The following is an 18,529-nucleotide window of genomic DNA, read 5'->3' as shown; positions in this document are numbered from 1 at the left end:
ACTATCAACATATAGAGCATCTGTTCCACAAGTTACCACAAAAATTCTTTTTCAAAAATAAGACCACGTATTTGTGTATACTTCTTTATTTGAGGAAATTATCATATGTTTTTATAGCATGATAAAAGTTTACCTATACCAGGGATGGGCAAACCTTTCCTAAAAGGACCAGGTGGTAAATATTTTAGGTTTTACAGACCAGAAAGTTCATGTCACGTCTACTTGAGCCTGCCATTGTAGTATGAATGCAGCTATAGATAGTACATAAACAAATGGGTGTGGCTTTGTCCCAATAAAACTTATTTTCACCAACAGCTGGTTAGATTTGGCCTGAGGATTGAAGTTTATCAACCCCCTGACCTATAGCATCATCTGTGCTCAGTTCAGCTCCACTTCATATATTCTGTCTTCTTGTAAACTATATTGATTTGTACACTATGTGTGGTACAATAGTGTGGTACACTATTAGTTACTTTGGTAACTTAATGTGCAACATGAAATACTAGGAACAGCCTTGGATACTGAACAGTATATAACTGGCTTATCAGTTGATGTGTGTTTGGCTACAGCAGGAAACCTCACTAATGATGGCTTAAACAATAGATGCATCCAGTTATGTCACATTAAGAGAAATCTGAAGATCAGATGTTCTGTGTTTGGAGAAGTACCCTAAAGACCAGGATACTGTCATTACTGTTGTATGTGTTGGCTTTTGTCCTCATGTTTTTTCCTTTATAACTATAAAATGACAGCCTCCACTGCCAGGAATCACATCCATAGTTATGTTTAAGTTAGGAAAAAGGAAGAATTGGCATCAACTACATCTGGTCCTTTTTATCAGAAAGCTTCTCAGAATACCTCCCTTGTATCTCGGGTACCCAGAACTGGATTACATGGCCAGCCCTAATTACAAAGGAAGCCAGGGAAACAAGTAGCTCACTTTTTCAGCCTAAAGGGAGGTGGGCAAGGGAGAAGGAGATTAAGAATGGCTCCTTTGTTGCCTTTTGTGTCTGCCTCACCTGGCCTATAAGTAGCTTTATTATATAAATGGAAATTACCTTTATTATCTGATAGCACCGTTAGCCATGGAAGATCTTATGACCTTTTCTCATCTTTTATCTTTTAGAGTGGTTGGTGATGGTGGCAGTATTTCCAAGGGGAAAATTTGTTCTTTGAAAGCACGAGTAAGATATATACACTTGGATTCTTATATTACATGTGTTTTTAAAATAACTATACTTCTGTAACTATCATGAAGAATAAAATTTTAATTGAATTTCTCAAATTTAAAAAAAATATTTACTAAGATGCATTTAATATAAATGTAATTAAGCAGACATTTGTGTCTACATGAAACTTTAGCAAGGAAATTTTGTGCTTAATGTAAAAATATTGCATCTTGACCATTTTTCTAAATGTTTCAGGGGAAATATATGCCTAGATAAATAATAACAAAAGGAGCTTTTGTAACTCTAAGGCTAAAATACATACTAATGGAGATTAATTTTCATTCGAAGATAATGAGATTTATTTGCACCAGAGTTACTACTCCCAATGCAAAGCATGGATTTAGCCACATTACAGTGACTAAATACTGTAACCACGTAAGACCTCCCGAAGTACTTCTAGTCAATAGCCCATATTTAGTCTTAATCTCATTCCAACAACTCTTCTCTGATTGTTTGTCTACAATATACTGCTTTTTGCAGTTGTTGATCCTAATGTTTGACTGTGACAAAAAAGAAAGTCAGTTTAGATGCTATGGAAATCATTGAGACAATAAAGGATCAGGAGTGGAGAGCAAGTGTTATACCTGGGAACCATGTCCTTGTATCTGTGATCGCTGATGTTCTTCGAAAACAAAATTTAGGGCAGAGACTTAGAATTTAAGGCAGGTGCTTGTAATTTGTTAGGATAATTGATTAACACTTGGTGTGGTCCATGCCTTAGTGCTGACATCCCAATCCAAGTCTTACTCGGAGAAAAAGAAATGTTGACGTTTCCTAGACCACTCCCAGTTTGGGCTCTCTCCCACCGCCATATCAGTGAGCAAGTTGGGAAATGGAGGAAACCCCGTTAGGAAAGAGTAAGTCAGCATGTTCTATAGCCTTTGACTTTTTTCCTAGAAGGTACTCTTCCATCTCCCCTTACAAGTCTTAGTATCATGTAATGATCACTGTAGAGTCTGGGCTTCAAAAGATAACCTGGTGGTTGAGTCCTCCACTGTGTTCAGGATCTTAGGTTAACAAGCAAACACTCAGAACTTTGTAAATTCTTCATTACAATTAAAGGAAAGCTCAAAGGCCTGAAAAGCTATCACCAGGTGGGTCTGGAAGAAAGTAATAAGCATCAAATCTTGGAACAGTTGTGACTCTAGACCTTGGATGACTAAGTGAGGAATCCAGAATAATTCCTTTTTTTTTTTTTTAAAAAAGGAGTTATCTTCCTAAGAGTATGTTTGGATGTTTGGGTGTGAATGGAGACACAGTTCCTGGTGCTTCCTGGAAATAGCATGATAATGGGGCCCTGGTGAATCCCCTTCCCTGGTTATTTCCCAGTTGTTGGTTGTGTGGCCCTTGATGAGTCACATCTGTGTCCTCTGAGCCTCAGTTTCCAGAATAATTCCTTCTAATTGTAATTAATTTCCAAAGGAAAAACAAATCAAAGCCCTGATGTGACTAAGGTTGGAAGAGTGATGTACTATGTCAGGGTTTAATGCTAAGTGACTATGACTGTGATGATTCCCTCAAAACTGACTTCAGGAGGTACTTGGATGTCAGTTTGTATTCTACATTCTCTCTTTTTGATTACATGGTAATTGAGGGTATGGCTTAAATGTGTTTAATCTTCCACAAATCATCTCAGTAAATCTGTTTTAGAACAAGGCCAGAATAAGATAATTTTTTTCTTTTTTGTAATCTTATACAACTTGGAGTACTGTAATTTGCCCATACAGTGAAGTCCCTCTTACGTATTTGATTAGGTATTAAAGTCAGCATTAAATGTAAAAGTTGCATATTATCAAAAATATCCTTGAAAATCCCTAAAATTGCCAGTAAATAACCATATATAGTCCTGTGTATGTATATTGATTGCTGTATATAAAGGAGCACATTTATAAAACATAATTTTATAGATTTTCTAATATACCACTATCATATACTATGTGATAGATACAGTATCATACAATTAGAAATATATTTCTAAAATACTGTGTAATATTTTCATTGCCAGCTCACAGTAGCATAGTTAATTATACAAATTTAATTCATAGAGTTTAAATGGGCATAAATTGTAACTCCACTGTAGTCAGTACTGGACAAATGTCAAACTTGACTGTCTCCCTTTGATAAAATAGTACAGCATAGTCTTAGCATAGATAAAATAGTAAGAGTCATGCTTCTGCAGCCAAGCTAGCCAGGTTTGAATCAGCTCCATCACTTCCTAGCTGGGTGATCACTGCCAAGTTATTTAACTTTTCTGGGCCTCAGTTTCCTCATGTGTAAAGTGAGGATAATTACAGTACCTGTGCATAGGGTCATGAGGATTAAATGGGATGATACATATAAAGTACTTAGAACAGTGGTATGTAGTAAGTGCTTAATGTTATGTGCCCACAAGAACTGAAAAAAACTCATAAAGCAAGCACTTTCTCTGTGACACTGAACCAAAGACTTAGCTTTATAGTATACCCTAACATTATTTCAGATTATTTTTTTCAGCTTTGCTTTTTTATTTATTTAACTCTATTTACTCTTTCAGTCTTCTTCCCCACTGTAGAAAATGTGGGAAGTAAAGTACAAAACAGTGGGTGTGGAGGATTTGTAATCCTACTGCCAGCCTATCTCTACTTCCATTTTTCTGTATTTCCCTCCAGTCTTTTCTGTTTTTCTTTCCATAGTTAATTTTGTTTTATAGTCTCAATTTCTTCTTAGTAATAGAGGTTATCTCCCATGTCAATACGTTTGTAGTATTTAGTGAATTTGTGAGTTACTTGCGGAGAGAGGGACCCTGTTGTCATCTTTGACATCTATCCAGTGTCTTGGCTTTGCATATAATAGTTACTGATTTGAATTGGACAGTTTGGGGCTGTGATTCATAAAGAGCAGTATGGTTGTTTCTGGTGAGCAAATGCATTAATGCACCCTACATTTATTGAGAATTTTTCTGGCTGAGGTTACCTTCTTATTTCGGAGATGTTGTTCTCAAGAGATTTACAGTCACATAGGCACATGAATTAAATAACTATTAGAAAATCAGTAGAGAGAATTATTCAGTTCCTTTTTTCCCCCACTTGGTATTTTGGAGTAGGATAAGAGTTTAGAATCCACCTTTTCATTGGATTCCACCTTTCGAGCAGAGTGAAATTATTTTTTAATTTTTATAACAGATTCTACATAAGGATTTGAAGATTTGATTAAAATTAAACTATAAGAGAAATGTACAACCATTAACTCGAATTTTTTTTACAAAGTGACTAAAGTAAAATATGCTAATTAAATTTTATTTCTCTTAGGCTGTCTTGATTGACATGGAAGAAGGGGTAGTAAATGAAATTCTGCAGGGACCATTGAGAGATGTATTTGATAGCAAGCAGCTCATCACTGATATTTCTGGCTCAGGGAATAATTGGTGAGAATATGCTAAATGTAAAAATTAAATGTCACCTGAAAAAAATGAGGAAGCTTTCCTTCATTCTAATGGGTCCTGCTGACATGAAAGCAAGATGAGACTTGGCATACCTAACTTTCGGCCTTTTAGCCCATCATCTTTTTCTTGATAAATAGTGGTGTTTCAAAATGCTTAGAAGCCATCTGTATCCTAGTTCTTTCTTTCTTTTTTTTTTTCTTTTAAGAACAAGATAAATCATGTAAAATTGACTTACTAAATGTCTTGTAAATTAATTCTTGGTATAATGCTAAATAGTGACGAAAGTTGTGTTTCTATAAACTGTTCTCTTACCTATAGTATTTGATCTGTCAAGTTCTCCCATTGGTCAGATTTAATAGAAATGATACAGATATGCAAGACAGGCCAGTGTCCCAGCATTCAAGCTCAGTCAGAGGCTGTATGTGGCCCTTAAATATATAATAGTCTCTTCTCCTTAATGGGAGAAAAGCCCCAACAATGATCATTTAAAAATTTACATTGAGACTAGTTTTGCTGTTTTTTAAAAATAAAGTAGCTCCTTGTTGCTTGCAAATCTAATATTCATTATTTTAACTATTTGAAGTCAGGTTCATAATGTGTAATGATGTGTAATTTTACTGAAGCATGAATTTGAGTCTTGTGTTCTGGGAGACTCATTTGGGGAGAACCTGTCACTGAGTCCACCCGACCACCCAGTAGGCTTTTCCCTAGTTATCATGTAACTTGTGAGTTATATACCTGACTGCGTGTTTTGTGAAGATCATTCTTTTTAATTAATCATAATGATCCTTGCAAATTAGGCAACCAAAAGGCTAGCAGAGCCTTATGAATACCAGTTTCCTTCCGTGTGCCATTTCATTGAGTAATAACACGATGTGGTCAACATTTTTTCTTATATTTTAAACCAAAATAGATTAGTTTAAAATTTATTTTTAACGTCTCTATGTCTTGACCATATTCTGCTTTTTAAAACAACATTCACTGCAATCAGAGTTTACTTTAAGTGGAAATGACAAAGAACTATATAACTAATCTTGTTTTGTTGTAATTATACCTTAAGAGAAGATAAATTTTGAAAACTGTTGTTTGATATCCATTGATAATATCTTTTCAGGATATTTGAAGATTTTATATATATATATATATATATAAAAATTGTGTACCTTGTATCTTTGAGATACCGTAATATGATTTACTGATATTAAACAAAGATAGAATTTAAATATACTAAAATTACTTTTTTAAGTTTTTCTATAATCTTTTCATGTAGATCAGAAATAATAAAATCTTGAAATTATAAATGCAAGGACTTTTTTTTTTTAACCTATATTCTTTTTTTCAGGGCTGTGGGTCACAAAGTGTTTGGCAGTCTTTATCAGGAACAGATTTTAGAGAAACTCAGAAAGTCAGCAGAACATTGTGACTGTTTGCAGTGTTTTTTTATAATACATTCCATGGGAGGAGGTAAAGTTATTCATTCATTTGCCTATAACAGTATAAAAGTGCAAGTGGGAATTCATTTTGCCAACATAAGTCTTATTTTCAGACTTTTGCTTAATGAAGATAGAACTATTAAGAATTAAATGTGTGTGTTTATGAATGTATGATATATGTATATTACAGCTTTTTAATCTTACATGTTTTTCAGATTGTATCACTATAGCCATTGTTTAAAAATTTGAGCCCTTTTAAAGAGTCAATAGAACTGAATCTGAAAATTTTTTTCTTCTACCTTTAATAGAAGGTAGAGTTCAGTGTACTTGAGCTTTGGGGGGATGCTGACTTTTTCCTAAGAGCTTGCTCGTGCAGTTCCTTATCCTAACTAGAACTAAATTTTTCTCTCATGTTCATAGATACACTTGCAAAAGAATATCAGTACCCTCTCTTTAACCACATTCAAACTTTTCTTGTGTCCAATAAGAGAAATAAGTAAAAGAAATCCTGTTTGTCAACTCCTATGAATCATTCCTTATATGATAATTGATCACCTTGACCGAGAATAAATGATCAGCATTGCTTTCTCTCTCAGGGGAGCCTGTACCTTGCAAGTGAAGTATTTTGCTCCCCTGTTCCATGAAGTAGAAGCAGATCATAATTTGCTAATTTCAAAAGAGGATTAGCCAATTTTAAAATAAGAATTTGCAATGCTTCTTTTTTCTCTAGGCTGAGATTAAGATTTTATATTCAGGTTATATACAGTTGACTTTTTTATACATACCTATTATTCAGTATGATAGCATTTTAAAATTAAAAGTTATAGTTGCTGTGTAATCATGCCTTTAGAACAACCATCATAATCATTAAATTAAGAAACAACTTTCTTTGTACTAGTGTAAGTAACCTGCAAATTTGAGTACTTTTTTTTTAATTTGATTTATAGTTCATTATGGTGCCTTTTTTAATCTCTCTATTATTCAAAATCTCAGAAGATTATGCTTTATTCATAATTCACTGAACATAGCAAAAAATAATTTAAATAATGTTGAAGGTTAAAAAGTAAATCCTTTCCCACATCTAATCCCTAATCTCCTTAGAGATAATCAAGTTTATCAGTGTCTATCTTTCCAGATATTTTATGCTTATTAAAAGTATGTGTGTGTGTGTTTACGTAAACAAGATCATGCAATACATATTACTCTGTAGTGTTTTCACTGTTTATCCTTACTGAATGTCTTTCAATATCACCTCTGTCTCATAGAACCAAATTGTGTGAATATATAATAATTTTTAAAGTCAGTCCCTCATTGATGGATGTCAAGTTGATTATCATGTTTAGTTATTACATACAACCCCCGTAAACATCTGGTACATACATCTCTGTTTGTTGGTGCCACTGAAGCTGTAGGTAATATTACAAGAGAGGAACATGGAACCAAAGAATATGTACATTTAAAATTTTGGTAGATACTACTAAATAACCTTTTCTGCATTATTGCACCAATCCATATTACTAGCAACAATTTATAAGAGTTTATTTCCATACACTGTCACCAACATTGAGTATTATGAGACGTAAATCTATCTATTATGTTCAAAATTATGTTTTAATTTACATTTTTTAACGAGAAGAAAGGTTGATCATCTTCACATCTATTTGCCATTTGATTTATTATGAGTTAAAATTTACATTGTGCCCATTTTTCTGAGCATTGTTCATATGTCTTGATTGTTGATTGGTGACCTTATTTGTTAAAAAAATTTAGTTCTCCATCATATGTTTTGAAGATTTTTTTTGTAGTTTGCCTTTTTATTTTGTTTATAGGTTTATATAGAGGGAGAAAAGTTTTGTTTATTTTTAGTGGAATCAAAATTGTCTTTTCTATAAGAGCTCTCTTTTTTTAATAATACTTAAAAAGTCCTTCTCAGTAAAGATTAATGAAAAACATCTCCATTACTTTGATCTAATATTTTTAACATCATAACCTCTTTTTTTTTAACATTTTTTTTTATTGAGTTATAGTCATTTTACAATGTTGTGTCAAATAACATCATAGCCTCTTAATATTTATCCAGATGGGTTAGAGCATTGACTTTTAAACTTTTTGTTAATCAGAACAGCAAGAAATACATTTTACATCACAACCCAGCACCCAAACATACACAAACTAAAACAAAAGGTTACTTACCCACACTATATGTAGCACATTGATATTTCTACTGTTCCATTTAAGAAAAGAAAATACTGATCCTAACTGTATAAATTAGTTTCATAGCTCACTAATGGTTCACAGACCATAGTTTGAAAAGCACCAAGGTAGAGAATTCCAGTTTTCTCTTTTTAAGTTCTTAAAAATTTCTGAATTTATGTAAATATAGATCTGTAACAGAAAGTTATCTGAAAGGAGTTCCTAGAGTTTTTGCCTTTAAATAGGTAGTAAAAAAGTTTCCTATTTGAAAATTTTGTAAATTCAAGTTGGTCATGCTTAACTTTAAACAATTTTAACTCAGTGTTTAAGTTGTTTAATGCCACGATAGTGTTCATCATTAATATTGTATATGTGCTGCACCAGAGGTGTCAAGATTGTTTTTTTAAGCTACTTAAGTGTAAACTAAATAGTGTCTTAGTTGAATTTTTTACTCAGTAGTCAGTTCTTTTGGCATCATAGAGATATAACTTAAATGTGAAAAAGAGTGAATTACAGGAAGGCTTTCTGTTATCACGGTCAAAACCAGAGAGTGAATTCAGGACCTTAAGCCTCACTACCCATGTTGTCTTCATTTCTTTATCTGAAATTGGGTTAGTTAATATGTAATCACAGGAATAAGTTGAGAATTGTAAGTCTTTAATAAATACATGTTTCTACCCTTAAAAACATAAAATTCAAAGCTCCTCACAATTCTGAACTACTTACGCTATTTTCTTTTTAAAATCTTAATCTTCAGGAACAGGATCTGGACTTGGCACATTTCTTTTAAAGGTGCTTGAGGATGAGTTCCCAGAAGTATACAGATTCGTGACTTCAATTTATCCTTCTGGTGAGGATGATGTCATCACCTCACCTTATAATAGCATCTTGGCAATGAAGGAACTCAATGAGCATGCCGACTGTGTGTTGCCCATTGACAACCAAGTAAGAAATAGCGTTGTAAATTATGGACATATTGTGTATACATTCAATCCTGTGTTATACTTATGTGTTTGTATGAAACATTCTCTTTTTAGTCTTCCCATCTAAGAGAAAAAATAAGTTTATTCTTTTTTCTCTTCTTTCCTTCCAGGTAGAATGCCATCTATGTTGCTCTTTTTTTTTTTTTTTTTTTTTTTTCACTTTTCTATGCATATTTTATTTATTTATTTATTTATATTGACATATAGTCAATTTACAGTGTGTCAATTTCTGTTGTACAGTATAATGTTTCAATCATACATATACATACATATATTCTTTTTCATATTCTTTTTCATTATAGGTTACTACAAGATATTGAATATAGTTCCCTGTGCTATGCAGGAGAAACTTGTTGTTTATTTTATATATAGTAGTTAATATTTGCAAATCTCAAACTCCCAATTTATCCCTTCCCACACCTTTTCCCCCTGATAACTGTAAGTTTGTTTACTATGTCTGTGAGTCTGTTTCTGTTTTGTAGATAAGTTCATTTGTCTTCGTTTTTTAGATTCCATGTATGAATGATATGTGGTATTTTTCTTTCTCTTTTTGGCTTTCTTTAGAGTAATATATACTTGCTCTTCTTAATAGCCTCTCTCCCAATATTTTTCCCTTAAAAGTCTTTATTTGACATCATTAGCAAAATTGAACTCATGATGAATTCTGGAAAATTGGGTACAGTTATAAAGCCAAAGAGTCTGGTTACTTCAAGTGCTGGGACTTCTAAAAAGAGACAGGAGAAGCCCTTTGATAAAATGAACAACATTGTGGCAAATTTGCTGCTCAACCTAACAAGGTAATCCTACTGACAGTGTGCCCAAGGAGAGTCTAAGAAACTTCACTGTGCTTTTTTGATGTTTTGCGGTAGCATTTTTTAGTTATTCTAAGATGTAGAAACTTTGTCTAGTGTTTTCATATCTTGGAGTGATAGACCAGAATTTATTTTCTCTAACTCCAAAGCAGCATTTTCCCAGGTACATTCCGTAGAATATTAATAGGTGTTAAATAGTAAAAGGTTTTACACTTAAGAAACACTTGGTGATACAAAAGTAAACTTTTTTTTTTTGCTGTGGAATATCTTATCCTTTTAAATTAGCTCGTCCAAAATATTTATTTTACTTTGATCTAAAAGATTGCTTTGGCATTAATATATTCCAAATTATAGAGCATTTAAGCAAACCCTGGGGGTATTTAGTAAAGTTTATAGAATAATTAAGTAAGTATTGACCTAAATGTGTTTAATTCAATCTAAAGTCTGTTTTAAGTAAGATATTTTTATATCTATAATGAGGAACTATAAAAGAGTGTTTGGTTACACATCAGATAATCCAAAAATAAGAATTGCTATAGATGTTGTGGTTATATTTAATTATACATGATGTTCATAATACTAAATTTTACTAAAATGGAAAAAGAAAAAGCATATATTCTCTGCTGAAGTACAGTGTATGAAAGGGTGTAAGAAAATGCCTGCTGACTAAATCAAGCTACGTGAAAGTAAATATTTTCATGCATTAATGTTAATTTTTTATTTAAATTTTTTTTTCAGTTTTATTAGGTAGGATTATTACAGTTTGACTGCACATATACGTTATATTGAATGTAAATACTTACTGTTAATTTTTTAGCTCTGCAAGATTTGAAGGCTCCCTTAATATGGACCTTAATGAAATCAGTATGAATTTAGTTCCCTTTCCTCAACTACATTATCTTGTGTCAAGCCTAACACCTCTGTATACACTGGCAGATGTTAACATTCCTCCTCGAAGGTAAGATGTAGTAACTTTATTCCAATTACTTGAGAACTTGAATTTCTTAAAAAAAAATTTTTAACAGAAAAAGTTATAAAAACCCTAGTTATTTCTTCATATCATTTTCTTTGTGAGAGGTATATAAAATACAGTTGATGATAGCCATTTTCCCATTAAGTGAATGCTTCTTTATTTAGAAGTCATTGTTTAAAAATGTAATTATTAAGCTATTTGAAATTAAATCTAATTAAGTGAATTCTTTAAGCTTATGAAAATTAATAGATATAATTTTTATTGAAAAAGATTTAAGGGCTTTGAAGTCTGATAGGTTTAAATCTGAATCCTAATTCTGTCACTTACTAGCTCCAGGACCTTGGGCAGGTGACAAACTTTTCTTCAGTTTTTCTCACCTGTAAAAATGATGAGTACCTACATCATATCATACACTCTGGTTTTATTAAATAAGAGTATCTTAGAATTAAGAATAGGTAAGGACTCTTTCTGTGTCTCTATGCTATTGAGCTTAACAAGTTGTGCAACTTGTACAGTGTATGGAACATGGGGATCGTTCATTAAATGTTCACTCTGTTATCAGCCCAGCAAATTAAACATGAGGATATTTAGTAAAAGATACATATTTAATGTGGAAATGCAGGGTGTAAATTGGTGCTAAACTATTTATTGTGTGATAGTGATTATTCAGACATTCTTGTATTTAAAGTTAATCCTTAAAAAATAAAGATGTGAAATTTCTGATTAACTTCAGCACAAAGAAAAAAATATTTGACCTAGTCCTTCAGTGTGAATATTTCAAAGTCATTTAAACTTCCTTTAATCCTGCTTGGTGTATTTTGATGACAATAATTCTATGTCAGCATTTTGTATAATTATAATTTGTTGTTGAAGATTATGTGTTAGTGGATATGTTAGTGGACAAATCTATAAGGAACATAAAAATGTTAGACTCCTAAGGAACTTATCACAATGTTCTTTATAACTTTATGGGGTTTTTTCCTTTTTTTTTTTTTTTTCTTTTTTTTTTTTTTTTCTTTTTTCTTTGGCTTACTATAGATACTTCAAAGACTGCCATATCCACATATAGACACATTTATCCTTGAGTAAATAATTAATTGTTTTTAAATTGTGCTATTAAAAGGCATAGTTTTATAACTCTGATTTCTTATTAGTAGTTCCCAAATAACAGAATGGTTTTGGTTGTGCCTTTTTTTATTTAATTGAAGTATAGTTGATTTATAATTTAGTGTTAGTTTCAAGTATACAGCAAAGTGATTCAGTTATATATATGTGTGTATATTCTTACTCTTTTTTAAATTGTTTTCAATATAGGTTATTACAAGATACTGAATATAGTTCCTTGTGCTATACAGTAGATCCTTGTTGTTTATCTATTTTATATGTAGTAGTGTGTTAATCCCAGATTCCTAATTTATACCCCCCCTTTCATCTTTGGTAACCATGTTTGCTTTCTATGTCTGTGAGTCTGTTTCTGTTCTGTAAAGTTCATTTGTACCATTTTTTTAGATTCCACATATAAGTGATATCATACGATATTGGTCTTTCCTGTCTGACTGACTTCACTTAGTATGATAATCCCTGAGTCTATCCATGTTGCTGCAAATGACACTATTTCTTTTTTTTTATGGCTGAGTAATATCATATATATATGTACCACATAATCTTTATCCATTCATCTGTTGATGGACTCTTAGGTTGCATCCATGTCTTGGCTATTGTAAATAGTGCTGCTGTGAACGCTGTGGTGCATGCATGTATCTTTTCAAATTAGAGTTTTCTCCAGATACCTGCCTAGGCATGGGATTGCTAGATCATAGGGTAAGTCTATTTTTAGTTTTTAAAGGAACCTCCATATTCTTCTCCATGGTGGATACACCAATATACATTCCCACCAACGGTGCAGGAGGGTTCCCTTTTCTCTACACCCTCTCCAGCACTTGTTATTTGTTTATCTGTAAAGCTTTTGATTTCTGCATCAAATCTGAACAAGAGCCTTGCTGGGTAGAGTATCCTTGGTTGTAGTTTTTCCCTTTTCATCACTAAAAATATATTTTGGCACTCCTTTCTGGCCTGCAGAGTTTCTGTGGAAGATTCAGCTGATAGCCATATGGAAGTTCCCTTGTATCTTATTTGTTACCCCCTACCTCTGTTGCTTTTAATATTCTCTCTTTAATTTTTGTCGTTTGGATTACAAATGTATGTCTTCACATGTGTCTTCATGTGTTCCTCTTTAGGTTAATCCTGTATGGGACTCTGTGCTTCCTGGACTTCGGTGACTGTTTTCGTTCCCAGTTTAGGGAAGTTTTCAGCTATCATTTCTTCAGGCCCTTTCTCTTCTCCTGGGACTCCTATAATGCAAATATTAGAGCTCTCAATGTTGTTCCAGAGGTTTCTTAAACCGTCCTCATTTCTTTTATTCTTTTTTTTTCTGTTCAGTGGTAGTGATTGCCATTCTTCTGTCTTCCAGCTCACTGATACATTCTTCTGAATCATTTAGTCTACTGTTGATTCCTTCTGGTATATTTTTCATTTGTTATTCTTCATCTCTGGTTGTTCTTTATATTTTCTAACTCTGTTAAAAACTTATGGCTTCTTGTTCTTTGCATCCATTCTCCTCCTGAGTTCCTTGATCATCTTTACAATCATTATTCTGAATTCTTTCTCAGGTAGATTCCCTATCTTCACTTCACTTAGTTCTTCTTCTAGGGTTTTATCTTGTTCCTTCTCTGGAACATACTCCTCTGCCGCCTCACTTTGTCTGAGTTGCTATTTGTAATTTTATGGGTGTGGTAGGTTACTTATGTTTCTCAAACTTAGAGAAGTAGCCTTCTCTAGGGAATGTCTTACGCGTCCCAGCAGTGCACACACCTCTCGTCACCCAAACTGTATGCTCTAGGGGTTCCCGCTAAGAGGGCCATGTGTGTCCTTCTGTTACAGCAGGCTGTGTGGGTGGTCTTGTAGGTTTGATTGGCCCCTAGTCCAGGCCCTACCTTGTGTGAATGCTGCTGGCTGTTTGGCAAGGCCTGGTCCCAAGGTAGCTGGTTGTAGAACCCAAGGGGGCCCTAGGGCTAGTGCTGGCTTCTAGCAGGTGCAGTCAGGGTCCCGAAGACTGGGGGTCTCTTGCCCACCCACTGGCCGGTGAAGCCAAACCATGGGGTTAGTACTGGATACTGGTACGCAGAGCTAATTCCTGTTGTCTGGCTGCAGGGCCCAAGGATCCCAGAGCTAATTTCAGGTTGTTGGTGAGGGGGTGCTGGTTCCTGACACAGTTGGGTTGAGGTCCAAGGTATCCTGAAGGTTGCATTGGCCTGCTAGTAGGGAGGGCCAGGGCCTACCTAGTCCCAGCAGAGGGTCTGCCCTGGTTTGGCAGACTCTTCCGCAGGCTGTAGGTTCCTAGTTTTGATGCTCTGGTATCTGCTCCCGGTGAGTGAGGCTGGTCTCAAGGCTTGTGCTGGCTTCCTGGCAGGAGGGGCCAGCAGCTGCCCACTGGTGGGTAGAGCTGGGTCTTGTCCTCTTTTGGGTACACTCGTGTCTAGGGGTGTGTCTAGAGGTGGCTGTGGGCTCAAGAAGTCTTTAGGCAGCCTATCTGCTGATGGGTAAGGCTGTGTCCCACCCAGTTAGTGATCTGGCCCGAGGCGTCCCTGCACTGGCACCTACAGGCTGTTGGGTGAGGCCAGGTCTTGGAGCTAATGAGCCTGGATGGCAGATGCCAGGAGTGTTCACAGTTGAATGTTCCTAAATGTTTTGGACATCAGTGTCTACACCCCCGTGGTGAGCCACAGCCACCCCCTGCCTCTTCAGGAGACTAAGACCAGCGGGTAGATCCTACCCAGGCTCTATTCAAATTACTGCTTTTGATCTGGGTCCCAGTGCCTGTGAGATTTTGTGTGTGCCCTTTAAGAGTGAAGTCTGTTTCCCCAGTCGTGTGGGGCTCCTGCAGTTAAGCCCCACTGGCATTCAAAGCCAAATGCCCTGGGGGCTCCTCTTCCTGGTGCCAGACCCTTGGGCTGCAGAGCCTGACGTGGGGCACAGAACTCTCATTCCTGTGGGAGGGCCTCTGCAGTATCATTATTTTCCAGTGTGGGGGCCCCCACACGGGGAGTATGGGATGTGATTACATCCTGAGTCCGCCTCCTTACTGTCTCATTGTGGTTCCTTCTTTATGTCTTTAGTTGTAGAAGATCTTTTCCAGTAGGTTCCAATCTTTTTCATTGATGGTTGTTCTGCAGATAGCTGTGATTTTAGTGTGCTTGTAAGAGTTGGTGAGCTTGGGGTCTTTCTACTTCATCTTGGCTGTGGTGGTTGTGCCTTATATTAATAGATGCCAGTTCTGTACCTAGCCTGTTTTTATCAATGAAAGTAATAAAGCACATATTAGTGTCTATATGCTCCTTGAAATTCCGTATTTCTGTAAAGATAAATATCCCAATAATTATAAATAGCTCCTTACTAGTTTTTATATTTTGTGACAAAGGATCAATCAAGAATGAGTTTGCCCACTTGCTGTATAGTGGTTCTTAACCTTTTCTGGGTTTCCTTGAATTCATAAAAATGTCCAAAAGCACATATGCACCAAAATTTTGAACACAATAGAAGAGGATTCATGAATCCCCCAAAACTTATCATCTGCTAAGGAAGTCCTCTATTCTTCTTGCTGTAGGACAATCAGGATAGAATATAAGCTCCTTTAGAGTAGGGCATTTTATTGTTGCTCCTGGCTGAATCTCTTTCACTTAGAATAGTGCCTGGCACATGGTGGGTATTTAGTAAATATCTACTGAATGAATAGGCAGCATAGGGTGATATCTGCAGCTCTTCCCAGACATTCTGCAGATTCAGCACACACAGCTCTGGCTAGAGTTATCTAGGGAACCTAATTGTATTTGTATTAAGTGGTATTTAAGAACCAGACTGGGGTCATAATTAAGAACCTAGGAGCCTGTGTATTATTAGATAGAAACTTGATCAGTCACTTTTATCTTCCTCTCTTTAACTGAAGGATAAAAGAATGAAGTTAAAAGACTTCATTCACTTAAAAGTCTTCCTTTTGAGGAACACTACTGCAGAGTTGCATCTCTTTTGGAGCTTGTCCTTTAATAGTTTCCTCTTAATTATTCCTAACTAATGTATGCTATAGTTTATAGAGACAAAGTAATTTTAATGTAGTAGGTTTTCAGTTAGTTTTGATTGTTCTGACACTATGAAATAGATAAGCATACTGAACTAAATAATACACAAATTTCATAAATTAGTACTATGTGGAGCTCACTAGTGGTGCAGTCAACATTTTGTGGCTACCTGAAGTCACCAATATATTGAAGAGCTTTTTATTCCCCTCTAAAATAGATACCGTGTGATTTCCTCTTTTCTCATATTTATCAAGATTGCTTTAAGAAAGTGACAGCTGAGATTCAGAATATATTTGTGTGTGAAGTTTACCTATCTGTTCATTTTATACATAGAAGAAAGGTGTATTTTGTATAAACATTGACTCTTTCATTGTTCTAGATTGGATCAGATGTTTTCAGATGCCTTTAGTAAAGATCATCAGCTAATTCGGGCTGATCCCAAACACAGTCTCTACCTCGCCTGTGCCCTCATGGTTAGAGGAAATGTACAGATTTCCGATCTTCGCAGAAATATTGAAAGGTTTGATTTTATGTTTCAAGATAATCTGTTACGTGTACTGTTTGCATCACTGCAGCATAGTAGTAGAATAGCATTGTCCCTCAACTAAAGTGGGACCTTAAGCAAGCTACTTAGCCCCTCTGAGCCTTGTTTTCCTCAAATGTAAGGTAAAAATAGTATAAGGTTGTTATTTATGAGGATTAAATGATATATGAGGTGTTATTTTCTGAAAGTTTTCAGAAAATTTAACTATTGTTACTGGTTTTATTACCACCACTACTACCATTATACTGCTTCTGAGTTTGTTTCATTATAGTCTATTTTTAGGAAAACTGCTCTTTTGAATTAAAAAGGAAAATTATAATCATTGCTTTTCATCCTCCAGTTTCTAATGTTAAGGAGTTCTAGCTTTTTGAATCACCATCATGACCACTCTTGTGTCCCTTAGTTCACTGTCAGACTGTACCATTCTGCTAATAGGAAAAAACAAAAAAATGATAATTTACATTATAAACTAAGCACTTAGAGTGGTACCATCAGTAATGTCATGGTTTCATTCATGTGGGCTGCCATAATATGGGAGACATTTTAGTACCTTAATTCTTACCTTTTAGTTTTTGTATCTCAGATTAAAGCCTTCTCTACAGTTTGTGTCCTGGAATCAAGAAGGCTGGAAGACCAGCCTGTGCTCGGTACCTCCTGTGGGCCATACCCATTCATTATTAGCTTTAGCAAACAACACATGCGTGAAGCCTACCTTCATAGAACTGAGAGAGAGATTCATGAGGCTCTACAAGAAAAAGGTAATCACTGGTACACCTTTCTAACTGTAAGTGTTTGTTTGGCTTTCTAAGATACACTCTCAAGAATTACAGTTACAAATCAGAGGTGTTCCTGTCTGCTGTGTTCTGTACTGATGATAACTGAAGAGGAGAGGCTTACTCAGACTCCCCAAATGAGAAATCTCATGAGTTTATAGGATAAGATAGTATTGTCTGTACTAAATATCCTGAAAATGGTCAGCATCATTCCATTGTTATGTATAGGCTCATCTTCATCACTATCTGCAAATTGAAGGGATGGAGGAAGGCTGTTTCACAGAAGCTGTGTCATCTTTATCAGCACTCATACAGGAATATAACCAACTGGATGCCACAAAAAGCCTGCCCGTGGAAGATATACCTAGGCTGAGCGTAGCTGTGTAAGAAACCCTCAGGATACAACTTCTACTCTTTCTTAATTTCACATTGTTTTTTGTCCCCTTACCTTTCTGTTTGAGAATTTTTGTGATTCAGAAAGCCTGTGTGTTTGTCATATTAAGAAGTATTCTTGTCTGAAAGAATGTTTTTTTGTTGATGATACCACTGTGTGAAATTAGCAAAGTCCTAGTGCCTTAACTTCAGACATTTGTCTTCCAAAAAGTCCCCTTTTCTAAAATTGAGAGAATGGAGTTCTTCGACATTTTACTTTATTTATAGTCTCATACTTAGGCATTTATACAAAGATAATCATGTCTTCAATAAAAATCTTGTACATAAATATTTTTATATTTATAATTTGTTTTCATATTCTGCTTAAATTCTGATTTTTTAAAAGTAACTACAAGGAGTAAAAGAATACAATATAAATATTTTTGTGTAATATATCCACTGACTTCTCAGGAATAGATTTTATTAACAACAACTGTCAAGGAGGTTTTGTTTCTTCTTTGGGTAACCACTTGTTTACACTCTAACATATATTTGTATTAAATTATTTTTAAATATAATGCTTTTTTATTAAAGCAGTTGATTTTGTAATAATAAATGTCCAAATTTTTAAACTGTGCTACGTATCAGTTTTGCTTGTCACTAT

The 18,529-nt window shown here is 34.7% G+C and overlaps 1 protein-coding gene across 3 annotated transcripts in view; it reads left to right on the top strand.

The window, feature by feature from the left end:
• The window catches only part of TUBE1 (tubulin epsilon 1), a 21,069-nt gene extending 2,540 nt beyond the window's left edge, over positions 1-18,529 (top strand). Inside the window, exons 4-12 of one of the 3 annotated variants that reach the window (XM_006187393.3) lie at positions 1,127-1,184; positions 4,517-4,632; positions 5,993-6,114; positions 9,034-9,221; positions 9,881-10,056; positions 10,889-11,029; positions 16,556-16,696; positions 17,304-17,478; positions 17,722-17,884. In XM_006187393.3, the coding sequence (XP_006187455.2) occupies positions 1,127-1,184; positions 4,517-4,632; positions 5,993-6,114; positions 9,034-9,221; positions 9,881-10,056; positions 10,889-11,029; positions 16,556-16,696; positions 17,304-17,478; positions 17,722-17,880 (1,276 nt within the window). In that variant the 3' untranslated portion in view covers positions 17,881-17,884. Of the gene's footprint in view, positions 1-1,126; positions 1,185-4,516; positions 4,633-5,992; positions 6,115-9,033; positions 9,222-9,880; positions 10,057-10,888; positions 11,030-16,555; positions 16,697-17,289; positions 17,479-17,721 lie in introns of those variants that run through there. The other 2 variants (XM_032484722.1, XM_032484721.1) reach the window with 2 other exon arrangements.

This window comes from Camelus ferus, chromosome 8 (genome assembly GCF_009834535.1).
Source record: "Camelus ferus isolate YT-003-E chromosome 8, BCGSAC_Cfer_1.0, whole genome shotgun sequence".
In the NCBI taxonomy this organism is placed as follows: Eukaryota; Metazoa; Chordata; class Mammalia; order Artiodactyla; family Camelidae; genus Camelus; species Camelus ferus.
Note: the sequence above shows the minus strand (reverse complement) of the source record. Positions and strands in the feature narration are given on the sequence as shown.